We start from the raw sequence: 22,551 nt of genomic DNA, 5'->3' as shown, positions 1-22,551 counted from the left end.
GCGATAGCCGTTCCACAAAAATTGATTTTAGTGGGAACGACACTGGAATTTTGTGTAACAACACTTTCCTTTTTAGGATATTTGTTAATTTCTGCTAAAATTAAGTGCATAATTCTGGCCGAAATTACATACGTAATTTCGGAATTACGGCATTACGGATTAGCATTACAACCTAATTACAGCATTACAACTTTTGCTTTTTAATGTAGATAGGTCGCAACCTATTATATACGACACTGTGTCTTAATATTATAGTTACGGCTAACATCTTTAGTAGCATCCAATTTAAAAGGGACAGCATTAATTTGGTACAATCGTCAAAATATTACTTTTTGGGAGAATGATAATAACCCCCAACGATCATTTACGCACTTATTTAAGGATCATTTCTGTAATCCTTTTAGAATTAGTCAATGGAAACATTAACTGCGAAATAGGAAACAAAAGCAAGGTGAAACAATTGAAGAATATATCGCAGCAATTACAAAATTATGGAAAAGTGTGGATCTTACAGATAGATGAATGGAATTGGATAAAATTCATGAATTTATCGAAGGTTTAAGATCTGAGTTTGTTGTACCTGTACAATCTGCTATGCCTTAAACAGTAGAAAAAGCAATGGAAAAAGCACAAGCATTAGAAACTGCTTTTTCAATGGGAATGGACCTATCAGTTTATTCAATGATGCCAGGTTATTTACAAAATATGAATGGAGGAATGATCCCTTCTTGAACCAACTTAGCCATGTATCAACCTGCCTATTTGATGAGTTATTCCCAACCAGAAAGTGTAGAAAAGATGGTTGAACAGAAAATCAGCGAAGGAATTACTGTAGCATTAAGCCAAATGCGCACAAAAATTAAACCAACCAACCCTACTCCAAATAATAACAACAATAATAATCAAAACAGGAATAATTCAGGATGCTATGTCTGTGGAAGAACTGGACATATCACAAAAAACTGTCGTCAAAAAAATAATCAACAAAACAATAATAATCGCAACAATAATGAGAGAGATTTAAGGAATGTTGATTGTTACAATTGTGGAAGAAAAGGACATGTATCCAGGAATTGCAGGTCACCACCATCAAATAATAATAATAGCAATAATAGAACCAATAATGGTTTCCAAAATAATGGTCGTTTAAACTACTAAGTGCACCTCTGGAGGGGGAGAGTGCGAATTTTAGAAAACCCTCTAACGAAATTAGTACTAAAAGAGTGAATTGGAAGGACCCATTAGAAGAAATCAGACCTATTGAAAAGCCAATTCAACTATTAAAAAGACCTACATATGTTCTCAACATTCTATATAATAACTTTAGAATTTATTTATCGAAACAACTACAGAAAATAAAACAATGTATAATTTATGGCAAGTAGCAGGAGGAAAAGTAGAAAATCGTGAATCTTCTCTTCAAGCTGTGCTTAGAAAAACAAAAGAAGAAACAGCGCTAGATATTAAAAAAGATAAATGTATATTTTTATTTAACGATCCAGCTTTTAATTGTGATGTTCATTTAATGAAAGTACCTGATTATCAAGAGTTATAGCGAACTGAACCTGAAAAACAAGGAGCTTGGACAATTACTTTTTTTGAACAATTCCAATTTATGGTGAAACATAATAAATTAACCCCAACACTAGTTAATTATTATACTGATATTCTTAACCAATTGATTAGAGAAGAACCAGTATATCTTAATCAAAAAGAAAGAGCTGAAGAAGCTTTGTATGGAGAAGCGATTGTATATGGACAACCTGTTAATGTCCTAATAGATTCAGGAGCTGTAGGTTGTATTATTTCTAAAAGATTCCTAGATAAAGTCAATAAAGGAATTGAATTACCTACGAATATTAAAATCATCGATGTAATAAGACAAAAATCATCACCATTAGGAATGGTTCAGCAAGTTCCAGTACAAATGAGGGATATTAAAGTCTATGTTAATATGATAGTCACAAACTCAGCTGAATATAATGTTCTGCTTGGTAACGAATGGTTGAAGAAGGTTAATGCAAACATCGATTATGGATAGAATACCATCACCATTAAATATGAAGGAATCCAACAACAAATTCCTGTCACATGTTCTCAAAAATTAGACCTAACAAAATATACAGATCGTTGTTACCAGTAGATGAACTAGAATTAGAAGATGAGTTAGAAGACACCATAGCAGTTCCATTTTATAAGGCAGAAATAACCAAAAGTACTTTTCAAATCAATGATCGAGAATCACCCAAGGTATTTGGAATATATTAAGCAACAAAGTCACAATAGTACTGGCGTAATTAATAGTAAAGGGCCAGGAAAATAGAAAAGCTACGTAAAACTTGGGAGATCAAGAAGTTTGTAATAATTGTCAAATAGTTCAAGAAGATTGGAATATTTATCATGTGATGCAAGGATCAGACAGTCCAAATATATCTAATATTCAATTAGAACCAGAAAAAGTTGTTCCAATTGGAGAATTAGAGGAAAGTCAATATCAATCGCTCTACCAATTACTAGATAAAAATAAAGACTTATTCGCTAAATCATTACAAGAGTTGAAACAAACTCCAGAAGTGGAACATATTATTATTACTGAAGAAGTGCCACCTATCAAAAAGCGAGCTTATAGGACAGCACTAAAAAAAAATGAATTTATTGAAAATGAAATCAACGATATGTTAGAACAAGGGCTAATAGAACCTTCAACTAGCCCCTGGTCATTTCCGGTAGTAGTAGTGAAAAAGAAGAATGGAAAACTTAGGGTTTGCGTTAATTATAAACCTCTTAACGATATTACAAAAAAGGATAATTACCCACTTCCAAGGATTGATGAATTATTAGATTCTCTACAAAATGCACAATGGTTCACCACTTTAGATTTAGCATCAGGGTATTGGCAAATAAAAGTAAGGGCAGAAGATCAGGAAAAAACAGCCTTTATCACAAAATTTGGAACATATGAATTCAAAGTTATGCCTTTTGGACTTTACAACGCACCTGCGACATTTCAGCGAACTATGGATAAAGTTTTACATGAAATAAAGGAGAAGTTCGTTTTAGTTTATCTTGATGATGTCATTATATATTCAAAAACTTTTTCAATATTTGGAAGAAGTCCTAAATAGAATTCGTAAAGCAAATCTAAGATTAAAAGCAGAGAAATGTCATTTCGCAGCAGCTGAACTTCAATTTTTAGGACATGTTGTAGGAAAAGAAAATGTTAAACCTGATCCAGAAAAAGTCAATAAAATGGTTAATTACCCAGAACCTCAAAATATTAGAGAATTGTGCGGAGTCCTAGGATTATTCTCTTATTATCGATGCTTCATCAATGATTTTGCTAAAGTTGCTGATCCAATGTACAAGTTATTAAAAAAGGATGCACCCTATGAATAGACGAATTTACAACAGAAGGCATTTGAGAATTTAAGAGATAAATTAACAACAGCACTGATCGTACAATACCCAGATTTTTCAAAACCGTTCTTTTTATATACTAATGCTTCAATTATAGGGTTAGGCGCAGTACTTGCACAAAAAAATGATGATCAAGAGCATGTGATTGCCTATGCCAGTCGAACTTTAATACCAGCGGAAAAGAATTATGTCATCACAGAATTGGAATGCCTTGCGATTGTATGGGCAGTTAAATATTTTTGACATTATTTTTATGGAAGTAAATTCACCATCATCACCGACCATGCAGCGCTTAAGTGGTTGTTGAATTCAACAACAGAAAATAATAATAAAAGATTGGAAAGATGGAAGATTGCTTTATCAGAATATAAATATGACATTATATATCGAAAAGGAACTAAACATGCGAATGCTGATGCATTCTCTCGTCTTGACTCAACCTCAACTAATAATCACACCAACCCTTTAACCTCACATAATGATCATGGATGAACAACTATATAATGAATTAATCTTATTTTTAACAACTCTCACTTTTATGGATGGTATAACGGATAAACGGAAAACCCAAATTCGGAAAAACTCAACCCAATATATTTATCAAAACAATATTTTATTTAGGAAAACAAAGGATGGTATAAGAAAAGTAATTCTACGTGAACAAGTAGAACCTATTTTATATCACTTTCATACAGATATGAGCGGTGCTCATTTAGGAATAGACGCTATAATTGGAAAAATCAAAGATCGATATTATTGGCCACAATTAGGAGAAGATGTAAAAGAATATATAAGAACTAGCGATATTTGTCAAAGTCTCAAAGAAGAGGACCTACCAATCAGCGAGAAGAACTGATACCAATACCAGTTAAGGGACCATTTCACAGAATAGGAATTGACATTAAAGGACCATTACCGATCACTAGTAGTAAAAATAGATATATTATTGTCGCTATGGATTATTTTACTAAATGGCCAGAAGCAAGAGCGATATCCAATATTAAAGCAGAAACAGTAGCTAAATTTATTTATGAAGAAATTATTTGTAGACATGGAGTTCCACAAGAAATTCTATCAGATAGAGGAACATTATTTATGAATAAATTAATTGATGAATTATGTGAAAATTATCAAACTAAACATCGTCTTACCTTATCTTATCGACCTCTAACGAATGGAATGGTTGAAAGATTTAATCGAACAATTGGTGAATGTATAGCAAAATTAGTTCAAGATAATAATAAGGAATGGGATCAATTAGTCGATGCAGTACTTTTGGCATATCGAACGAAAAAACATAACACTACGGGAAAAACACCATTCTATTTAACTTATGGATGAGAAGCAACTTTACCAATTGATTTAAAAATCCCATCGCAAATACCTCAAAATGAAAAGGATCTAATGCAAAGACGAATTTATCAATTGATAGTTGAATTAGATGAAGAACGAAATGATGTTTCATTAAGAATTGAAAGAGAACAAGCAAAGCAAAAATAAGTGTATGATCAATGAGGAATTTCAGAAAAATTAAAAATAGGAGATCAAGTCTTAGTAGAACGAACGTGGCTTAAAAATAATTTCTCAGCAAAATTAGAAAATAAGTGGATAGGACCTTATTTTATTCATGAAGTACTTAATGATAATGTTTATAAACTTAGAAATTTAGACGGAAAATTAGTTAAACATGTAATTCATGGGAATAGACTTAAGAAATATCATGAGCGAAGATTAGAACTAATAGTTATAATTTGAAAATATTAAAAAGTTTTATTAGAAAAAATATTATTGTTCATTATTATTATTATTATTATTATCATCAGTATTATTATTAATATAATTAGGAACCAATTAAAGGCAACAAATATTTGATCGTAAGAAGAAGAGGAAAAAGATGAAGATTTGAAGCATGCGGTACAGTGAAGGAGACTTGGGCATATTATCGTTAATAACAATCATGCCATATTTGTGTATAACGCTCATTGCATGATAATATTTAGTTTCAAAATATTTTGTACTATACGTAGTGCTTTTATTTTCACTTTTCAGTTGTTTTACTTTGTTCTTTAAACTGACAATTTCTTCATCTTGTTGAATAACCTTTTTCTGGGCCTCCTAACATTCCTTTTGAACGATAGCCCACAGTTCGTTATTAGATTGCGCTTCTTCTTCTTGTTGATGGATTTGCCCAGACTGGAAGATACCAAACTCTGTCAAAGTTGCAACTTCTTCTTGTAAGAAATTATTTTCAGCTTGTAAGAAATCATTTTCAGATCGTAACGTTTGAACTTGATCTTGTGTTATTAAATTGAGAGAGTAGAAACAGCAAGTTAGTCAAGAACTAAGTGAATAAATCGATAGTCCAAAAAAGTTCATAGGGGGAGTCCATTCAAGACTAGATATCTGAAGGTATAAATACCCTGAACTGCAAGAAAAGAAAAAGAGATCAACTGTTCGGTAAGCCGGATATAAGATCGAAACCCCGTCTGCAGGCTATCCCCGTTTAAGAAACATTTTAAGAACCTTGCATGCAATACTCACCCTCAAGTTGACGAAGTTGTGATTTACGAGCAGCCTTTAGGACCTTAAAGCGAGCTTGTGATTTTTTTTGGGATGTTTTTGATCAACGGCAGCCCATTTTAATAATAAGGATGTTAGGAAAAATATGTAAGTTTTAATAAAGGTGATATATGCGAAAAGATTTTGCGGAGAAGTAAAGAACAAGGGGAAAGGAAAAATTAGGTTCTTAAATAAGAAAAAGACATGACGCGACAAAATATGCTCTAGACGAAATAATAAAAATGATGCGAAAAATTTAATAACAGCTGATAATAATTACACGTGGAAATAATTAAGGAAAAGAAAAAATTATTTTTAGAATAAGGAGAAATGTTTCAAAATATCAATCAAACTAAATTAGTGGAACAATAATGTCACGATCTACCGAAATTAGTAGTTAATCATTAATAATATTAATTAATTAAGTATGACAATGAAATTCTTATTTAAAGATGCGTTCTATTTTGTTATGATTCACTTTTTCTCATTATAACGCCTTACGAAATTGTGTTACAAGACCCATTAATTGAAGGAAATAGTTCTCACGAACCTTATTCAGACGAAATGGATGATAAAACAAAAATTCATGTGACTTACCGATATTTGTTACGAGCTCAACGACTAAAACAAAGAATTCCAGCTCTAGTTTTCGCATATTTCTTAGGACAGCTTATTGAACAAAAAGAATTAACAAAGAAGCAAGTTAGACAAATAGTTTCAGAACATTATTATTGGATTTCTGTTCATGTTTATTATATCTTCGAGACAAATCCTATTCAAATTTATTGTACCATTAATACTACTGTTAATTTGATAAGATCTTTAAAACAAAATGAAATTAAGCAATTGGTATTGGAAATTTAAAGACTCACAGGAGTTCATTCTTTAAGGGGGGAAAGTGTTAAAATAGAAATGTAGCGCAGTAATTTTATGTAGATCAATTTTGTAGATCATTTCGTAAATCTCTTGATTTTTTCGATTTTCTTGATTTTCTTGATTTATTTGATAAATCTGATAAATCTGGTATATTTGATTTATTTGATTTATTTATTTTATTAATTTTATTTATTTTATTTGTTATATTTTATTTATTTGATATATTTATTTTATCTTATTTATTTATTTTATTTTATTTATTTATTTTATTTTATTTATTATTTATTTTATCAAATATTCTTGATTTTTATTTTATTATAAATAGTGATAGGATTTTACCAAATAGGAAGAAGGTCCGTTAGTTAGTTAAGAATTGTATTGTAGTTTTCGAGTTATACAATAAGAGTATTATTCCCAGTAGTATAATTCAAGATAGTTAATTTCGCAACTAAGAGATTATCTATATTTTCGTCATATCCAAAATCTTACATTATTTTAATAAAAACCTATTTTCTTTAACTGAACATCCAACGTTATTTCATGTGATTATTTGTGATCAACTTAAGACTCTCCTATTAAGTTAAACTCCAGTTAACCTGTTAAAGTGTTAAAGTTTTTCAGTCGGCTTTAATCGTTGACAGGATAACAACATGTTAATAAAGATCCAGTTACTTCCTTTACCATTATGTCCATAATGTAGCAAAAATTGATAGTCATCTATTATGATATCTGTCATTTTCTCATGATCTGCTATTATCTCACAAAATACCTGCCTATTCTCTTCTGTGATCGGGAGACAGATTTCGTTAGATTTGAAGCCTATATACTGGGAAATTTGATCACGTAGTTCTACTATTATATCAATAAAGACAATGTTTAAAATAATGTAGATTTTTTACAGCTGATCGACCAATCAGATTTATTTTTATTCGAGATTGGCTGTGCATATGCAGATCCCTTATGATTTTATTTATTTGATAAGCAGTTATACAGCATTTACAGATACATAGCGATACACAAACTAATACACATAAATTAAAAAGGAGAAAAGCCTGATATAGAGTTAATTTATTTTATTGTTTCATCCGCACCATGCTTTACAATACTACATATAAAAAAAGAGTCAAACTTTGAGAAGCGGACATTGTGTCTTCATCTCAGAATTTATATATCCCGTGACTACTACACTGAACTAGCTCATTCAGGTTAAAACAGGGTTATAGCATATACAGTCAGAACTTAATATACCGATATTTGACATACTGATACATTATTAAAAACTTGATATACCGATAAAATTTTACATTTTCACTATATGTGAGGACATATAAATATTGGTATAATTTGATATAACGATATTTTTTAAATTTTTTCTTATGAGTCCCAACATATCGTTATATAAAGGTTTGACTATACACTGTTCTACAATAAATTACCAGATTTGACAAAATTTGCATAGCAATTTTCACGTTGCATAACGAATTTTTAATAAAATTCGGCCAGAATTTTTTTATTTGAAAGCTGATCATAGATAGTTTTTATGTATCAAAATAAATAAATATGATTAATTATAAATATAAAAAAGTTTTCTCATTGCTAAATAATATAAAAAATTATGAAATTCTCACTTTTTTTCAGCAATAGGTCAACTCTTTAAAGTTTTAGAAAATTTTCTTTATTTTTTAATACAAGAAAGTTACAATTGATTGGCTTTCAAACAAAAAAAGTTTGACTGAATTTTGTAGAGAATTCATTAAGTTTCATATAGACTAAACTTTGTCAATTATTGTTAATTTTACTATGTAATTACAAATTTTTATAAGATTTACTAGTAAAATTGTTGATTTTTGGGCTATATGAAACTTTATGAATTCTCAATAAAATTTAGTCAAAATTTTTTTATTTGAAAGCCAATCAATTGTAGTTTTCATGTATTAAAAAATAAAGAAAATTTTCTAAAATTTTAAAAAGTTGACCCATTGCTGAAAAAAAAGTGAGAATTTCATAATTTTTTATATTATTTTGCAATGAGAAAATTTTTTTATATTTATAATTAATCATATTTATTTATTTTGATACATAAAAACTATCTACGATCAACTTTCAAATAAAAAAATTCTGGCCGAATTTTATTAAAATTCATAAATTTATTATATGCAACGTGAAAATTGCTATGTAAATTTTGTCAAATCTGGTAATTTATTGTAGGGGAGTGTATAATATCACATGATAAAAACATTAGATCTGATATGGTCAGGTTCCGGGGACCGCAAAACTTTATTAGATAATTTATGCTTTACAATATAATATATAAAAAAAGTGCTAAACTTTGAGAAGCGGACATCGTGTTCTCATCTCAGAATTTATATATCCGTGACCACTGCACTGAACCCGCGTATTCTGACTAATTTTGTCTAGTATTCTTCCTAACTTGAGATGCAACGTATTTGATATCATCATCACTTAATTTTGAAATAGATGTAGCTGAAATTGACTTTATTCATTGGATGAACAATCATTGAGTCTTATCATCGCTAATACGAAAAAAAAGATCATAAACCTTCCCGGCCCTGTTTGCTTTCTTTCGGACAGCACTTTTTGTAACCTCTTTAGGAAGCTGATCTTTAACCGCATCATAGAGCTTCTTTTTTGCTTCATGTTCTTCGTTAGTTTTCCTATAATGAGCGAGATGTTTCTCTAACTCCTCCCCAAAGTAGTAGTATGCAAAGATCACTTCATTACGCGCCTTTTCACTCCTCTCCTGGATATTTTTCAATATAGGTCAAAAAGGGTTTGATCACTCTCAACTTCACGTACAGCTTCTCTATAAAGTGCTCTCTTTTCTTTAATTTCTGAAAGGCGAGTAGTGTCGGAAGATAACTCCTGGATAAGCTTTTTTAAAATGTTAGAGACTTCCGGTTGAACATGTTTCTTAGATTTCTGACTAGCTGAAGAATCCGTATCTTCATTAGCCCGTTTCTTCCTTCCACTGTTGGAAGTTGAGTTGGTTTCCTCTGGCCGAGCTGATTCTTCGTTCCCGTCCACATTTATTTCTTCTTCTGAAAGCAATGACGGATCTCTATCATCACTCACGCCACATGGGCACAATAATACTCCCCTCTTATCAGGGTTTCCCGCACAAGTCTGATGGATCATATCGCCACAAACATTTAAAACGAGCGATTTAGGTGGGTCTTCTGATAAAATAGGCTTATCACATTCTTGACACTCTTCATAATCCTGGATAAAATCATTTGATTTAATAGATGAAAAGTCTGGTTCTTCACAAAGAATATCTTTTGGGAGATATTTTAGTATACTCAACGCAAGGGATTTAAGGGATCTGTTACGCCTCAGTTGTACTTTGTAAATATCGTCAGCAGTGATATTTTCCACATCAAATGGACCTTCTGTATCTGATTCCTCTGGGTGCTCCTCCATATTGTTATCATCAGGAGTATTCGGGCTTTCGACTCCTATATTAGCGGAGCTCTCTTGGTTTTCCATGTTAATGTTTTTTCGGGACATAATGTTTCGGAAAAAAAAAAGATAATATTCTTTCAGCTTGGCGCTCTCGCTTATTTTATAAGGTCGCGGGAGTAAGATATTGCCGGATTTTCACCAGCAATTACGCACTACATTTCGTCATTAATCTATAAAAAAATGACTTCAGGATTAGATACACATCCCCAAATCCCATATGCGAAATAGTGATTGTTGGAAAAATATCCATACCCGAATATTGTTTTGTTAGTATGATAGTAGCATGCCTGCGCAAAAAATAAATGCAAATCAAGTAATACGAATATATATGTGATTCGCATGTTGCACAGCCACTATTCTTCGGCAAGAGTTATTCCGATATCACAGTGTTGGCACATTGGCCATTGGCCGTTTGGCCGTTTGGCCGAGGCCAAAATGGCCAAAAAAGTTTTGGCCACGGCCAAATGCCAACAAGGTACTAATACCTATCTAGTTATTTCTTTGGCCGTTTAGCATTTGGCCGTTTGGCCGTGGCCAAAATGGCCAAAAAAATCTTGGCCACGGCCAAATGCTAACACTGGATATCACACTTGAAACATAACTTCTGCGGGATATAATCTAATTGTTTAGCGAAATATTTTCTAAGATTAAGGCAAGGGAATAATGGAAAGCATTCCCTCCCGAAGAAATTTATTTCTGAGTCTGGACACGATTCGGGCATTCGGCGCAGTAAACCCGTGCAATCAATCAAGAAAATTTATTATTTATACGATGCATTATATATGTAAAATTGATGCTATTTATATATGATATGCGGAGTACAAAAGCAAAAAACTACATCACAGTTATTAACATCACGTCATATAAACTAATTTTTATTGATATATATGATGGAAATAATAAGCAATATTACATTAAATTTTTTGATGCCATTAGAAATTAGAAGAGATATAGCAATTAGCAATAAAATCCAAATTACCCGAGGCTAGCAATTTAAAACAATCTTTCAAGCTGTTGAATTAATTGATCGTAGTCTAAGATTTCTATTGCGTTATAAATGTTATCCCATACATCCGAACGTCCACAATCCATCCAGAAATTTAGCATCATCTGTGCTCGACTCTTGATATCATCCCCTTTATCGAAAGGAATTCTATCTAATGATGGTCTATGAAGCATTAAATAGAATGAATGCACCAAACATGTCAAATCAACTCCTGGTCCATAATTAATATCATCATCATTGACTATTGATTGCAAGATGTTATCTGGCATACACTCCAACGCTCCAGCAAATGCGAAGTTATGATTCCCCTCCAATTTTATGCTATACCCCCAATCAATAATAACAATATTTCCTAATTGATCGCGAACAAGATTATATTTACGAAGATCTCTATGTACATAATTAAGTGAATGTACTTTTTCGAGTGTACTGATGATATCTTTAATATCTTTTTTTCGCAAATTACCAATTCTCTCACAAACTTGAGATATAACAAGAGCATCCACACTGTTAAAAAGGATTTTTGGAATATGAATGGAATTAAGACTTGACAGATCATTCAATGCGGTATATTCCTTTTCAAAACAAGGAAGATAATTTGCCTTTTTCGCAACTTTTACAGCTATGAGTGCATCATCATGTTTTCCTTGATAAACAACACTAGTTCTACCAACACCAATGGATCGAACCAGATTTACAGTATTATTGCCAAATTTCAGTGATGGTTCGACCCATCCCAAGATGTTCGGAGAGCTTTCCATAATTGTTACCAGTAACTTCCACCCAGTATTATCAGCATCGTTAGAACCACTGAACTCTAAAAATGCGGGTGTTATGTATTGATACGTGAACTTGGTGGTTGGATTTGAATGGGTATTTTGATCTACCCTATGCAGTGTTGTCATAGGGACGGGACAGAAACGAGGACGGGACGGGACGGGACAGTCCATGGACATAAACAAAAATTTTTTAATTTCCGGGACATTGGGACATTTATATCACGTGATCTTATAATATTTATTTATTTATTTATTTATTTACAATTTATAGAATTATTATTAAAAAAGAAATTCTAATTCTTTAAAAAGTGAACTCAAATTCCATTTAGCATTAGGATCAATTGCAGGATGAAGAATATCATCAACTGTTATTTGCATTATATCATTTTCATTTTCATTTTCTCCAAATTCATAAGTTTCTTCTTCTAACATTTCTGACCATCCTTGCAAATAATTATTAAATTCTTTTTCTAAATCTTCTTTTTCTTCTTTTTCTTCTTCTTCTTCTTCTTTTTCTTCTTCTTCTCCTTCTTCTTCTTCAATAATTACTAGATTTTCTTCAACTTCTTTTTCATTATTATTTTTCTCTTCATTACGAGTTATAATACTTAATGGAGTTAAAATTGAAGAATCAGAATTTATACGATGTTTCCATGTTATATCTGCCCTTAACTTACTCATATTAAGAACTTTTGATGACTAAAAAAAAATTTACATATTAATTTAATATTTGTTTATATTATTTATAAAATAAAAAATTAAATACCTTTAAACGATTTTGACGATTAGTTTGCAAAAAACCCATACAACTCCATAAACGTTCAACAGAAGCAGCATTTACACAAATACCAAATAATGTGCAAGCAACTAATCCTAATTCATTTGTAGATACTCTCGCAAAACACCAATATCTCCAGATGTCATTATTAAATTGTTTATACGTATCATCATCAAACGGATATTTGCCCAAACGAAAATCATCAAATTCACGTAAAATACAGGTGGATTCTTTTCCAGACTACGCCCTAATAATAGTATTTAAGCCATTTACCAAAAGTAGTATAATTGATATTTACATTATCTTTGAATTGTTCTATTCAATATTCAGGATGTAATAAACATGATAATAAAAGTATGCATTGTCTACCACTCCATCTTTTTTCTAATTGCATTTGAACTTCAATTGCGCAGGCAAGCTTGAATATTCGCAAATGATCATTCCAAAATTGAAAAAGGTATGCAAAACAGTGTGTAACTTGAAATAAACGCGCTTTATCCTTTTGAAGAATATCTAGTATTTTGCAATATGGATACAACATTTCTACAATTAAATGTATGTTCGTCTAAAATGATTCAGAATCAATGATCTCAAACATTTCACGTGAAATAGTTGGAGTTTCTCCTGCTTGCCGCCGAACTTGACTAAAAGGTGGTTTAAAATTAATTGCAAGTATCTAAAATTATCAAATTTTCATAAATTAATTAAAATATAATATAATTAATAATAATTTAACAGCATGTTGGTAAATTTACCTGTAACGCTTGTTGAGCTTTCAAATAACTTGACATCTTCGTAATAACTGTTCCACCGGGTTTCTCCTGGCAGTGCTAGTGCATAGATTTTACCATCGTAAGTAATTTTTTGCTGTTCGCGTAATTTTGCTATAAAAAATTTATGATTAGGATTTCTAAAGTAAGTTGTAAGTCTAATCGCATTATTCAATGCTACTTTCAACTCAGTTGATTCTTTAAAGATTTCACCTCACGAGAGGTTAATCTGATGGGCAAAACGAGGTAAAAAAACTATTGCTCTATTTGAAATTCTTAATCTTCGCCTAAGGTTTAAATAGTCGTATTGTTATTATATTAATTGTACTAAATATCAAATAGAATAAAAATACCTACCTAGCCGCAGCATATGCACTTGCACTATCTGTTACAACGGCACAAACATTAACCCCTTTTGATTTTAAATCAGAAATCATAGCTTCGGTTTTTTCCATCACTTCAACATGCGTTTCCCTTTCTAAACTAATATCAACTGCCTTCCATACATATGGTCTTCCCTCTGATGTCATAATTACAACACCTAACAATTGTTCATTTCTCACGTTCGTCCACCCATCAAATGTAAGAGTTACGCCTGTTTGATCTTCTTTTAATGCAATTTCCATTACTTTGTCTCCTTCAGCAACAGCATCTTTTAAAATTTCTCCACCAAGACTTCTGCGATCAGGGAGCTTAAGAAAAGGGTTAAGAAATTCAAATAACTCTCTTGCCTCGGGTTTGTTAACCCATTGCAAAGCCCATCCACAAGCGACTGTTAATCGAATTAACAGGATATAAAATTTTTCTTTATCTTTTTTTGATAGCGATCTAACGATAAAATTATCTAATAGTCCATAGGAAGAACTTCACACAACAACCTTTCGTCTAGAAGAATTGAGAAGAAATGAAGTAGTGGAAGCCGTACCATAAGATTGATAAGAAGGAACATCTTGTATAGCTGTAAAAAAAATAATTCAGAAAAAAAGGTTGTAATAAAAAAATAGAAATATGAATTGCTTACATTTTCGTTTGCCTAATAATTCTAAATTCTCTAAATCATTATTCTTTGTTATTAATGAAAAAATTTCATTTTGTATTTCAGGTGTTGTTTTTGCAGAAAAATAGCTACATTTTTTTAAATGAAGTACTATTCTATCTGTTTTATTGGGAAAACAATTCCTCCTTCCCACTTCTTCTCCTAACGCTTCAATGCAACATCTACAATAAGTTTTAAGGTTACTTTGGTTGAGTTTCTCTTTAGTTTTAATAATATAGTCGTTTAAAATTGCTGGCAACGGTGGCATGTCTTTTTTTTTAAAAAAGAAAAAGCAAAATTTTAAGCGGTATATAAGATATTTATTGGTTAAAAAAAAAAATATATATTATTATTTTTTTTAAAAAAAAACATTTTTATTTACCGTTTAAAAAATTTTTTAGAAAGAATTTATTTATCGCTAAAAAAAAAGATCGATAAAATCGATCAAATAAATTTTTTTTCTGAATTTCGGACGTCCGGGACGCAGGGGACAATGAAAAAAATTTGTGGGACATGTCCCCCTGACAATCAGCTTTTTGGGACATAGCAGGACATGGACAGTTGGACAATGTCCCGGAATGTCCAGTCCGTTCAATATGAGGCGGACATGTCCCATATATATCACTGACCCTATGCACTACATAGATATTAATTACAATACTATCTGTTAATATTACATATACAAAGGTTCGACGTGGCTGAAGTTGAAGTACTTTTTCGCCAAATGATATTGCCTGTCCTATTTGTGCGCTATTAAAATTATCACTGCCTCGTTTTTGTATCTCACCAACGGCAACAACATTTAACATATTTAAATGTGAACCTTTTGAAATGAATAGGAAATCTGATTTTCAAGTTCCTAGTGATGGTGAAGAATGCTTATCCACAACAATAAGCTTGTTTTTTATATTTGGAGTTTTATCTAGTTCCTTGCATTCGTTAATAAAGTATTGTTGTACTTCTTCTTCTTTTGGATCTGCATTTCTGTTAGGCGAATTTGTAAACCTTCCATTTCCACTTCTTTTGCTACTCGTGGTCCATTTGAGCGGAAACACAATATGTGTTCCTTTATCCATAACAGTTTTACCCTTCTCAGTTTCCGTTAAATCAGTACCTAAACATAAATCGTTAATGGCATTTGCAGAAATGATTGATGGATCAAATGAATAACATACCTGGCGAATAGATCGTTTCTCTATAGCACGACGTATTTTATTAAAACCCCTGCTCCATTTTAAAATCAAGACCTCTAACGATTCTTAATACATCCTTCAAATTTAGAGGGAAAATTTCTTAATACTTGCGAATCTAAAAAAAAGTTTAACATTATTGGTTAGAAAATGAAAAAAGCGGGAATATTTGATATTATTATGAAAGAAAAATCAAGCCATTTCGCATTCACTCGCATTGACTAAATTTATTACAATTCACTTACCAACAACGGATTGACCTGTGATAACGCGAATGTGTTTTTGGGCGGGTTTGACGATAAGAAGCAGGAAAGAAAAGCACAAGAATAAGTAAGTATTCGGTATTATATGAATCATATAAAAGACAAGCAAAACATAGAAACGAGTAATAAATACTATGAAAATAATTGTGTTGAAAGACGTCTGTTGAATAACACACGAGACGTACAAACGTTAAACTATTTTACGATAGAACTTACTTTGGTTGTTTAAATTATTAATCCAGTTGACAAGCTTAGCTCTTGGTCCAATTCTAATGTTACATTCCTTAAACCTTTTTTTGTTTAACATAAGAAAGCTAGCACCATCAATCCCCTGTTCATGAATAATTTGAATTTCATTTTCGTTAAGGCCAAAGTTTTTTCCATTTAAGACAGTGATAAGCGCGTCCGTATTATATCCTTCAACTTCTTCTACCGAGGGTTCAATGGTGGTACTTGCAGACATTTTCAATTTAAAAAGTAGTGGAACGTGCAGTCGACAGTTGTACAGTTCAGAAAAAAAAAAAATTTGCAAAAAGTATCAGTGTTATATAAGAAATCTATTGTCGCACAAATCAGGATTAGTAAGACAATTATATTGCAACTGCACATTTTCAGGTGATCGTCTCTCACATGACTGAACTATGCTACGATCGTGAATTTGAATTTATTGCTTGAAGTGAAGCAAGACAATATTCCGTTTCATTTTTATACCATTCGCCATGTAATCCATAATTCCCATGTATTCCATCGCAAATAGGACATAGTGAGCTCCACGGCTGAGGTGATGTAAAATCATAATTATCAATCCCTCTGAAACTATTTCCAAATTTCAAGTATGGAAAGTGCTCTAAGATGGATTTGATAATTAATTCTGGATCAGATTTGGCTTTGTAAGTGATAGGCCCTTTTTCTTCATGTTGCTCAGAAAAAGATAAATAGGATACTTTGTTTTCTGGCTTCGAATTTATGACTTCTGATTCATGTACTTCTGTTAGTTGCCATGGCTCATTTCCAGTTTGTTTTTTATATCTTTTGTATAATTTGGAACAAATCTTATCTGTTAAAATACTTGATAATCCAATTAATTTGGTATGCCAATCCAGATACAGTCAACTCTCTTTATAGTCACACATTTGGGACAGTCCATATTTGGTGATTATAAAGAGATGTGACTATATAAAAAATTTCTTATATTAGTATATCATAATTCCGGCCAAAAATTAATATAATTTTAGCCAAAATTATACTCAAAACTTTATTGAATCGTAACTCCGCCAATATTAATCGTAGAGAGATGATCTTACCGCCATTCGATTCGTCTTGATGAGACGGTTCTAATGGTATAAAATACATTGAAATCCAATCACTAGATTAATTTCCGAAATTAAAAAAATATTAATGGTTTTTGTGTAATAACTCTGCCAATATTGATCCTAGAGAGACGATTTTACCGCCATTCGATTCGTCTTGATGAGACAGTTCTAATGGTATAAGATACATCGAAATCCAATCACTAGATCAATTTCCGAAATTAAAAAATATTAAATGGTTTTTAAGTAGTAACTCCGTCAATATTGATCACAGAGAGATGAGCTTACCACCATTCGATTCGTCTTGATGAGGCGATTCCAACGAGCTATTAATCGTCATTTTTCAATCACTAGGTACTGAGAAATTTAGCAAAATGTTAAATGGAGCAGTAAACGTAAATCAAGAAATATAATAATGCCGATGCTTAACATTTTGTTGAATAACTCATCAGCCAGTGATCGCAAAAGGATAAAACTACCACCATTCGATTCATCTCAGTGAGACGATTCTAACAAGCTATGATACATCTTTGTACGATTATTAGATGCCAAGTTATTTAATATATTCTTTATATAACTGTGATTATAAACGGTTTTTTTTAATATAAGATTTTTAGGATAGGTGTGATAGTGACTATAGATAGATTGTGACTATATAGGATAGTTTTTAATAATAAAGTGTTTTGAACATTCAACTGGTGTGACTATATAGTAGAATGTGACTATAACGGGAGTGACTATAGAGGGAGTTGACTGTATTTGGCAGTAAGGTTGCTTGCCGAAACTAGAGGTTTCGGCAGAATGGCGTACGCGAAACTGCCGAAACTAGTTTCGCGAAATCATCAAGAAATGCTGAAACTGCGAAACCTATCAAAATCGCGAAACTGCCGTAACTTGCCGAAACTGTTTCGGCGTTTCGGCAATACTTTCTATATGATTTAATTAGAGTTTTGGCATTTAAACAATTTATAAGAATAAAGATTAAAGACAATATGATTTTTTGTATGTAAATATTTATTTTATAATATTTAATATTAAACTAATAAAATACACGATTAAAAATATAATAAAAATTAAAATTTAATAATATCTTTATCTTCTATGTGGGGACCTGCTTCTACCTCTTCTTCTATCTCTACTTCTGTCCCGTCTTCTATCTCTACTTCTATCTCGTCTTCTATCTCTACTTCTATCTCGTCTTCTATCTCTACTTCTTGATCTACTTCTTGATCGAGACCTAGATCACGACCTTCTTCTTTCCCTTCGCAATCTATATTCATATCGACGTCGATCATGTGCAGCATGCTGCCGTCGATACTCTCGTCTAAACAGATCTAAAATCCAATAAAAATATTAATGAATTGAATGAATTGCCTAAATAAAATTAATTTAAAATAATAATTAATAATAATTACCGGTTTGTAACCAGAATTCATCGTTCATATCAGCAAAACACGCTCTATCGAAACTATTTGGGCTTATAATAGGAATGTCGTCATCATTATTATTTATTATCCTACTGAGGTTTTCATAACCTCGTTTGAGGGCATTCCATTTTGTTTGGCATTGCCTGGGTGTCGCTGCAAATCCCGTTGCAACGAACACCTATTTGCTATTATTGTCCATGCATTTACATGATGACGGTTTGCAATTCTTTCGAATTGCTGATGTAAGTTTCTCCGCTCCGCGATTAATTGCCTAGCTGCGTTAATCGTCCATTGGAATACTGGTGGTGGCGGTGGGACAAAAGGTACTAATGCTGCCATTTTTTATTTTTATGATTTTTTCGTAACTTGAAATTTGAAAATTAAATACAATTTGAAAATTAAAATACAATTTGGTTTTGAATTGCGAAAAAAAAATTCAAATTTCATAATATTTATAATAATTTTAAAATTCGTTATAATGTTTAAAACATGAACTGATGAACATAATAACATTCTACATAATTAAAGTATTTGTAACAAAATAAACACAGTTTTGATTCTAATGTAATAAATTTAATTAACGCAGTTCTAAATTTTTTTGTAACGCAGTTCTTAAAATTTATTGATCTAATGTAATAAATTTAATTAACGAAGTCCTTAAAACTTATTGATTCTAATATAATATGCTTATCCTTATTCCTTAATTAAATTGCACTATTTTTAAAATATAATATGCTTATCCTTATTCCTTAATTAAATTGCAATGTTTTAAAATATAATATAAAATTACAATTGCCTGCATTGCCTGCATAATTATATGTTAACTGGACTTTGATCGCGAATATTTTGCCCTGCATAATTACATCATTTATTTTCTAAATAGTATCATTATTTAAATCACATGATATTAGAATTAATTCTCATTGGATTAACTATTGTAATTATTTCTCATTATTATTATTCCTCATTATCATCATAATTATCGTCATTATTATCACCATCATCCATACCTAATACATCATCTATATCATAATCATAGTCACCTTCTCCGGGTCTCTTGTTATTACCACTATCATCAACTTCATCATCTTCCGCATTATTTTCATCTGAATCATCCAATATATCTCTTGGAATATCGCCGATTTCACTAGTAATTGAATCATGCGATAAATTAACAAATTGATCAATCCATAGACTTTCAATTACTACACGGCAATTGTCTTCGGGTATTGTTTCGCCGCTTGTAGTTAATCTCTCGAGTAGAAGCTTGCTCCTCATTATATTCCTCATCGTCATCTTCTGCAAAAGCTTCTGCAATACGTATATTGATCTTATCATCACTAAGACGAAAGTATTCTTTTTTGATCAATTCCATAAAATCCAAGTTCAGTTTTTGAATTGGATTTCCAATACAAAATTAATTTGCACATGGATTCTAGTTTATCCACATTAAGATTTAAGCGACGTTTATGAAATAGCCATCCTAAAGTCGAAAATCCACGTTCGCAAGTTGCTGAGTTAGGACATATTGCAAATAGATAACTTGCAACTTCTTGGCAGGACATCTGGTTCTGGTTCGGTATTAATATATTTCCACCAATTCACGGGATTATCTTTAGCAAAACCGATATCTGGGTCAAATGGCTCTTGCTTCATTAATATATTTCTGTATTTGATCGCATAAAGTTTCAGGCACGTAACTTGGTGAAACCTAAATTTTTCCCGATTGAAGCTGCACATTTGATAATTCTCATGAGGGCGCATTTTTTAAGTGGCGCGTTTCTAAATCTGGGATCCATAAAAAAACAAGTAATATACTTATCATCATCGAATTCATCAAATCTTTCATTTATTACTTTGATACAATGACTTCGGAATGCAGGATTTAATGATTTGGGTAACTTTTTTTAATGTAGCTGCAAGTCTTGCCAAGCTCAGGGAAACAATCTGCAAGTGTAGCTCTTCTTGATTCTAATGAAAGTACCGCTTTTCTTGGAGGATCCAGAACAAATCCAAGAACTCGTAAATTTGAAAAAAAATTTCTCGATTGAATAATCGGTTTTATTTTATCATTTGTTAGCACTTTATCGTGATCGCTGGCCATTTCTTCTAGTGCTGATTCCAAATTTATTACTGAATTTACGGATTCACTAGCAGTAGTCCAGCGTGTCTTGCAATATAATTTTAATCCTCCTCCACTAATTCCTTTTTCTTTAATTATTTGAGCAAGTTTTGCATTAGCCTGATGAGAACTTCTAAAAAAGGTTGTCAAAATATTAACACGTTTTAATAAACGTTCCCCAAACTTCTCCTTGACGATGTCGCATGCAATTAAATTGATAGAATGTGCAACGCATCGCACATTCTCAATCTTTGGATGATTCTCATGTATAATTTTTCGTGCATTACGAACATTGGCCGCATTATCGGAAACTACAGCACATATTCGATCTTCTCCAATACCTTCTATAACCTTTTCAATTACCGTAACTAGATATTCTGCAGTGTGCGAATTTTCAGACAAATCAGAAAGTTGATAAAGATATTCTTTACGCGACGGAGTCATTACAATGAAGTTCCAAATTGAACGATGTGTACCAGATGTCCAACCATCAAAGGCTAAATTATAAATTAATATTATATAGTAAGTAAGATTAAATAAAAATGACGTATGATAGCCTATTTAATTTAACAAACCTAACGTTAAATTCGTTTCCTTTTCAAGCTCAGAATTAACTTTGAAGTTCACTTGAGCTAATTCACGTTCAAGTAGTTGATTTACTAATACTTCCCTTGTTGGTGTATTGTACCCGGCATTAAGCTCTTTTATAAAATTGATGAAAAAGGGATGTTCCACTACTCTAAACGCAATTCCGCACGCAATAAAAAATTTAACTAATGCACGATTAATTCGTGTACATCTTTGTTCGTTAAGCTCTGTTGAATCATGGTAATCATCCATGTTACTTTGACCTTCAGAGTATTTTCTTTTTTTGGATGACTTGGACTTATCTTGCCGTTCCATTACTTTAGTCATATACCTTCTAACAACTGCTGCTGGCGCATCTGGACAATGGTTTGAAAGATGCTCTTCGAGCTTTAAAACTTCACCGCGTGACCATGTATTCTTACAGTACTTGCAGGAGGCGGCAAATTTGCCAGAACCAACAGCTTCTCCTTTATTAATATCTTCCCAAATGCTATTAGGTGGCCGACCTCCTCTATTTTTCATTTTAATGGGTGAATCTTCTATGTAATCAGTCATTTGAAACAGTTTATTATTAATATTATTATTAAGAAAACGGAAGAAAGTAAAAGAAACTTTAGTTCAGGTGTTAAAGGAGATGACGGAATTGGGTTTATTAAATGCATGTTACGCATTTTCCTTTAATGAATATAAGCCCCTTAAAAAAAAACTGTAAAAACGTGTAATATCGTAATATTAATATGGGAGTTAGAAATGAAAATTCTAACACTTTAGATAAAGCTTAAAAGAACTAAGACGACGGTAAAATATTGAAGTTTAATCTTTTATCTGTAGATTATTTGATCATCTAAATTATATTATTAATTGTGTAACTTGGCGTAACTATATGCAAATCTTATAGTCAACTATGCCGAACTACGGAGAAACCTATTATAGAGGTTTGCTTTGGC

General features: G+C 31.6%; 5 protein-coding genes across 5 annotated transcripts; all 5 read right to left on the bottom strand.

The window, feature by feature from the left end:
* Window positions 1-9,028: 9,028 nt before the first annotated feature.
* Window positions 9,029-10,630, bottom strand: OCT59_011055 (uncharacterized protein). The gene is made up of 2 exons (XM_066136266.1): window positions 10,588-10,630; window positions 9,029-10,505 (listed from the first exon to the last, which is right to left on the bottom strand). The coding sequence occupies exon 2, from the start codon at window positions 10,378-10,380 to the stop codon at window positions 9,625-9,627; it is 756 nt and encodes a 251-aa protein (XP_066000909.1). The 5' UTR covers window positions 10,381-10,505; window positions 10,588-10,630; the 3' UTR covers window positions 9,029-9,624.
* Window positions 10,631-11,328: 698 nt separating this feature from the next.
* OCT59_011054 (uncharacterized protein) lies at window positions 11,329-12,246 on the bottom strand (the record flags this gene model as incomplete). The annotated part of the gene is made up of 1 exon (XM_025333641.2): window positions 11,329-12,246. The coding sequence occupies one exon, from the start codon at window positions 12,244-12,246 to the stop codon at window positions 11,329-11,331; it is 918 nt and encodes a 305-aa protein (XP_025186079.2).
* Window positions 12,247-14,021: 1,775 nt separating this feature from the next.
* Window positions 14,022-14,972, bottom strand: OCT59_011053 (uncharacterized protein; the record flags this gene model as incomplete). The annotated part of the gene is made up of 3 exons (XM_066136265.1): window positions 14,022-14,440; window positions 14,594-14,626; window positions 14,690-14,972. 3 exons carry the CDS (start codon window positions 14,970-14,972, stop codon window positions 14,022-14,024), a joined length of 735 nt encoding a protein of 244 aa, XP_066000908.1.
* A 583-nt stretch (window positions 14,973-15,555) lies between these two features.
* Window positions 15,556-16,251, bottom strand: OCT59_011052 (uncharacterized protein; the record flags this gene model as incomplete). The annotated part of the gene is made up of 2 exons (XM_066136264.1): window positions 15,556-15,962; window positions 16,140-16,251. 2 exons carry the CDS (start codon window positions 16,249-16,251, stop codon window positions 15,556-15,558), a joined length of 519 nt encoding a protein of 172 aa, XP_066000907.1.
* Window positions 16,252-16,801: 550 nt separating this feature from the next.
* OCT59_011051 (uncharacterized protein) lies at window positions 16,802-17,304 on the bottom strand (the record flags this gene model as incomplete). The annotated part of the gene is made up of 2 exons (XM_066136262.1): window positions 16,802-17,214; window positions 17,289-17,304. The coding sequence occupies 2 exons, from the start codon at window positions 17,302-17,304 to the stop codon at window positions 16,802-16,804; spliced, it is 429 nt and encodes a 142-aa protein (XP_066000906.1).
* Window positions 17,305-22,551: the final 5,247 nt, after the last annotated feature.

The sequence above is a fragment of the Rhizophagus irregularis genome, chromosome 19 (genome assembly GCF_026210795.1).
Source record: "Rhizophagus irregularis chromosome 19, complete sequence".
Lineage (NCBI taxonomy): Eukaryota > Fungi > Glomeromycota > Glomeromycetes > Glomerales > Glomeraceae > Rhizophagus > Rhizophagus irregularis.
The sequence above is the reverse complement of the archived record's forward strand: the minus strand, read 5'-3'. Positions and strand labels throughout refer to the sequence as shown.

Coding starts and splice junctions, on each gene's coding strand:
- OCT59_011055 (XM_066136266.1), bottom strand. CDS start 10,380: ATGTCCCGAAAAAACATTAACATGGAAAACCAAGAGAGCTCCGCTAAT.